Source organism: Octopus bimaculoides, chromosome 16, assembly GCF_001194135.2.
Source record: "Octopus bimaculoides isolate UCB-OBI-ISO-001 chromosome 16, ASM119413v2, whole genome shotgun sequence".
Taxonomy (NCBI): Eukaryota; Metazoa; Mollusca; class Cephalopoda; order Octopoda; family Octopodidae; genus Octopus; species Octopus bimaculoides.
The window spans coordinates 55,945,034-55,950,557 of record NC_068996.1 but is presented as its reverse complement, the minus strand read 5'-3'; the positions used below and the strand labels follow the sequence as shown (position 1 = coordinate 55,950,557).

At 34.3% G+C, this 5,524-nt stretch overlaps 1 protein-coding gene across 2 annotated transcripts in view; it reads right to left on the bottom strand.

Annotated features, from left to right (window-relative positions):
* LOC106872196 (sodium- and chloride-dependent glycine transporter 2) overlaps positions 1-5,524 on the bottom strand; it is a 126,224-nt gene that overhangs the window by 39,426 nt on the left and 81,274 nt on the right. For both annotated transcript variants that reach the window (XM_052973786.1, XM_052973787.1), the window contains exons 5-7: positions 4,377-4,509; positions 3,021-3,155; positions 685-788 (exon numbers count right to left, since the gene is read on the bottom strand). In XM_052973786.1, the coding sequence (XP_052829746.1) occupies positions 685-788; positions 3,021-3,155; positions 4,377-4,509 (372 nt within the window). The remainder of the gene's footprint in view (positions 1-684; positions 789-3,020; positions 3,156-4,376; positions 4,510-5,524) is intronic.

The window sequence follows — 5,524 nt, the reverse complement described above, 5'->3', positions numbered from 1 at the left end:
ATATATATATATATATATATATATATGTATGTATGTATGTATGTATGTATGTATGTATGTATGTATGTATGTATGTATGTATGGATACACACATATACATACATACATATGCATAAAATCACCTATTACACACTTAGAGTGGTTGGTATTAGGAAGAGCATCTAGCCATAGAAACCACGACAAAACAGACTGGAGACTGTTGCAGCCTTCTGGCCTTGCCAGCCCTGGTCTAACTGTGCAACTCTTGCCAGTATGGACAATGGACATTAAATAATGATGCTGATGATGATGATGATGATGACATTTTATATATATATGTATCTGAAAGTCTCTAATTTCCAGTATTTAGAGTAGCTGATCATCAGCTGTAAACCAAGCAAGATTTTCCTTTTGATATTAAAAGGAAAACCAGGCTCAGTTTTTCAGCTGATGATGATGATCAGAAACAAGCAAGACAAAGTACTGGAGATCAGAGCCTTTCTCTTATAATGTATTACAGAATACTCTACATTTCTTATGAGTCATGTAATTTATAGCTTCTGGTAAAGTAAAATGTATATGCGTCTGTGTGTGTGTGTGTATCATCATCATCTTTTAACATCCATTTTCCATGCTGGCATAGATTATATTATAAAATATTATATTATGTATTATATAATGTAAATAATAATCATTTCAACTTACTTATAAACATTGTGATTAAATTCATTATAACTTGCCATAGTTATAATACCACCCCATGCCATACCTATGGAGTAGAATATCTGCAGGGCTGCATCTCCCCACACCTTTGAAAAAAGAAACAAAAAAAATAACAGAGAGAAAAAAAGAGAGAAGGGAAAGATAATTATCATATATATGATATAGATTTTACCCTATAAATATGTTTTAATTACTGGAATTTAATTCTTCTGGGCAAAATCGAAACAGCTGCAAGTGAACATGTTGAATTTTTACAGTTAATAAATTATATTAACGCTACTTCTCCATTAACTGGATTTTAATTTGTGTATATATATATATATATATATATATATATATATATATATATATATCCGTGTGTATATACATATATGCATACATCTATTATGTATTATACCATTTTATTGTTCAAATACTACCAGGGTGTTTCTTTATAATGTGTTATCATTCTTCATTTCAGATTAAGTGTTTCAAGCAACTAACCATGCTGCAAACACCAGTGATTGTACAATTCAGCAGCAAAGCAAAAGTATCAGTGTCATTTTATATCCTCTTTCCCATGCAAACGGATTATGTCATATCTCTTCCAACCACTTGAAGCATTTTACATCTTCAGATTATTTTCAAAAAATTTAGCTTTCATGTAGTTTTTTTACATTTAAGTTATTATATAACTTTAGCCAATTGAAACCTTCTACCACTGATGTTGTTATGGAGATCAGTATACACAACATTGTCAAAACCTTTATAATACTTTCTAAGGTGGTGTGCTGACAGATTTGTTAACACACTGGGCAAAATGCTTAGCAGCATTTTGTCCATCCTGATGTTCTGAGATCAAATTCTGCAAAGGTTGACTTTGCCTTTCATCCACTTGGGCTCAATAAAGTAAGTACCAGTTGAACTCTGGGGTCGGGGGCAATGCAATTAACTTACCCCTCCTCCAAAATTGCTGGCCATGTGCCAAAATATAATACTTGATATTATAAACTTTGTCCTGAAACACACCACTAAAATGTGTTTTGTTATTAATGCAAAGAATGTTTTGTGCATTTAGGAAGATTATTACTATGCATTGGTGCTCTAATTATGAATGAAAAGCACAAACAGAAAGTCTACCCACAACTATGTTATATAATGTGTTGTCCTTTTTGTTTTTTAGATATTATGGTGTAGTTTAGCAAAGATTTGGCTGCTATTCATAGAAAGTCGAGAAACCACATAAAGCTTCTCACTTTCAATATGTATGCTGATCGCCATGTCAACTCCGACAGAAGAGGTTTACAATTGTGTAAAATTCCAGCTTGTAAGCACCAATAATCTCTCCAAAAGCCGGTCTGTATCCGAAGATGAAATTCTGTATCTGGTGGGGTTGGAAAGGTATTATGTATTACAAGCTCGTTCTGCAATACCAGATGTTGAATTCAGACAATTATTGTTCCTAATTAAACCAAGTTAAAGGATGCAATTGATGAAAAGCATCCAGAAATGGCTAATCAGAATTGAGTCGTTTTCCTTCAGGACAAAGTTACACTTCATGTTTCCTTATAGACCCAGCAGAAATTGGAAATTCTTGACTGGAATATTCTGCTACACCCACTGTACTCATTTGGCTATGCTCCTTTGGACTTGAAATGCTCATGAAGGGTGCAGTCAATCAGTTTTATCTGTTTAATTGATAATTTTTTTTATTAAATTCTTGAAGAAAGGAAAGACATTATCAAGACCAGTGGGATTTGATATCAGAACAAGAAGGGATACAACCAAATACTACAATGCATCTTGTCTAACATTCAACCATTTCTATCAGTGCCTCTACAATCATCATCATCATTTTAACATCTGTTTTTCCATGCTTACATGGCTCAAACAGAGTTTATTCAGGCTGGATGCCCTTGCTGTCACCAACCCTCACCTGTTTGCAAGAAAGGTTACATTTCCCTATGGCTTGAAATGCTCCCTCAGAATAATGGAAATGAACGGCACTGCTTATAAGATGGTGATACTAATTTAACAACCATCATGTGATGTCAATGCAATGAGACACAGGTGCACAAACACACATGTGTGTGCATGCACAAACACACATGCACACACATACATATACAATGGACTTCTTGCTGTTTCCATCTAACAAAACCATTTACAAGGCTTTGGTTGGCCTGAGGCTATAATAGAAGACACTTGCCCAAAGTACCACACAGTGAGACTGAACCCAGAAACATGTGGTTGGGAGCAAACGTCTTACCACTCAGCCATGCTTGTGCCTCTACAATAACAAAAACAAAAACAATAAAACAACAAAAAATAGTACTTACTTGGAATTTCTTAAGTTCCTCAAACCTTGGTATTATATAAAATTTTATGCCTTCCAAAGACCCAGGTAACGTGACCCCACGAATGAGAAGGATGAAGAGGACAAAATAAGGGAAAGGGGCAGCAAAATGCATCAACTGCAAAAAAAAGTGGAAATTTGTTGATAACATTAAAAATAAAAACCAACAGTAAAGAAAGAAAAAAAAAGCAACAATCTTGAAGAATAATATGATTTAGTCACAACAATTCAATTTTTGTGCCTATCCTCACCTGTGGTCGTGAATGGGAGATAATGCAAATACAAGCAATGTCTCCAAAGACTGGGACATTGGTCCTCTTAAGAAAGACTTCTCAGTGCACTCTGCATGTTAATGTAACATCTTTGAAACAAATGGAGAAGTTTAAGGCTCTCACGGTCGTATTCTTAAGTGATGGAGAGCAGGAGGTTGAATTAGATTCTAGAATTGCAGGTATTGGCACAGGAAGGCAGCAGCTCCACCATTCCATTCATTCCTCAGAAGAAAAATGGTTGGTAAAAAAAAGCCAAACTCATCTTCAACTTGGTTTTTGTGCCTATCCTCACCTATGGACATGATTGTTGGGTAATCACTGAAAGAGCACGATCATGAATTCAAGTGACCAAAATGGGAAGTGGGGGGAGGTTTGAGAGGATCTCTAAGAGTAATGTTTCTCAACAGGGGATGTAACTTGGAAATCAATGAGTCTCTCCAGGTTGAAACCACTATAATACATTGAAAGACTACAGCTTTGATACTACAGACAAGTGAACTGGTTAGATAGTATCCATTGTCACAGTTGGTCATGCTTAGGAATCCAGTGAAAAAGTCAAATGAAGATTGCTTCTTATAGAACTCTATAAAGTGGGTATCTGACCACTCTACTGCCTCAATGATCTTCCCAAGAGTAGCGGGCAAAGATGAATGGATGGAAGACAATTTTTCAGTAATCTAATCTTAGGTAAAAGTATGGCTGACTTTGTAAAAGTAAGCATACTATTAGCATACTATAAGACTGTATTTCTTGGTTAAGACACCATCATAAATGATGCAGCATCCAGATTTGGGACACTGATCCTGAATCAAATACACATCTAAGATGCTCTAATTTTGCATCACCATCATTTAATGTCCAATTTTCCATCTTTGTATGGGTTAAACAAAATTTATAAAGGTGGATTTTTCTACAGCTGGATGCCCTTCCTGTCACCAACCCTCAGTATTCCTATCCAAAAGGTAACATCAATGATTAATAATCTTGAGGTTGCAAGGCAAAAGACCAGAAATACACAGTCACTACAGGATACAACATGACACAACAAGTGTAATAAATGTAATTACCTTTCCAAGAACTTCAATTCCTTTAAACAAACAGAGAAATACTATCAACCATGCAAAGATTAAGAACAGCAAGAGCTCCCAACGAATTACTCCTGGAATTTCAATTCCACTTGTTATTTTCAATACTTGTCTCCTAAAAAGGAAAATGGAAAGAAATAAATGAATAAAGGAATACTTCGTGTTTAATCGTTTTAAAGTGATCTAAATTAAAACCTTCCAATCAAAATTTATGATTCAAACACCAGATTAACCCTTTTGTTACCATATTTCTGTTGAGATGTTCTGCATTTCTTTCAATTACTTTAAATATAACAAAGAATTTAGTAAAATAACTTAGTTATTTTAGGAATATAAATTGTGACTAAGGTTTGGTGGAAGATTTTAATTCAATACTTATTAAAACAAGACATTCATACTACAGAGCCAGGGCTGGTTGAGTACATATGTAACTAGCTAGCTCTTCTGGCTCAGAGCAGACCTCAAAACAATAGTGGCTAAGCAGTTGTCCCACTCTCATCAAAACTCTGGAACTCCCTGGATGCAATTTAAACTCAATACTTATTTATTTATTTTTTTGCTTACAACCTGCAACTTAGCAGTTACAGGACAAAAGCAGACCAGCATCAGTTGTCAAGTGGTGGATGGGAACAAAATCAAAGGCACATACACACACACACACACACACGCACACACATATATTAGGTTGTCAAGAAAGTTCTTGCGGAATTTTTTATTTTAGATTTAAATGATGTATTTTCAAATTAATTCTCGTTAAATTACTTTAACTTTATATATAATTTTAAAGCCCGTTTTTTGCTCTATCTAATCGTGTTACTCTTTTTCTTTTTGAATAATTAGTCCATTTTTTCTGGAATGTTGAATGCAACATGAACAAAAAGCAAATTCACACAATTTTCTTATTCCAGTTCAAGCTAGGCCGAAAAGCTGCTGAAACAGCTCGCGATATCAACGAAGCATTTGGCCCAGGAACCACTAATGAATATACAGCACAATGGTGGTTCAAGAAATTTTGTAGCGGTGACAAGAGTCTTGAAGATGATAAGCGATGATATATACATATATATATATACATATATATATATATACACATATACATATATATATATATATATATATATATATATATA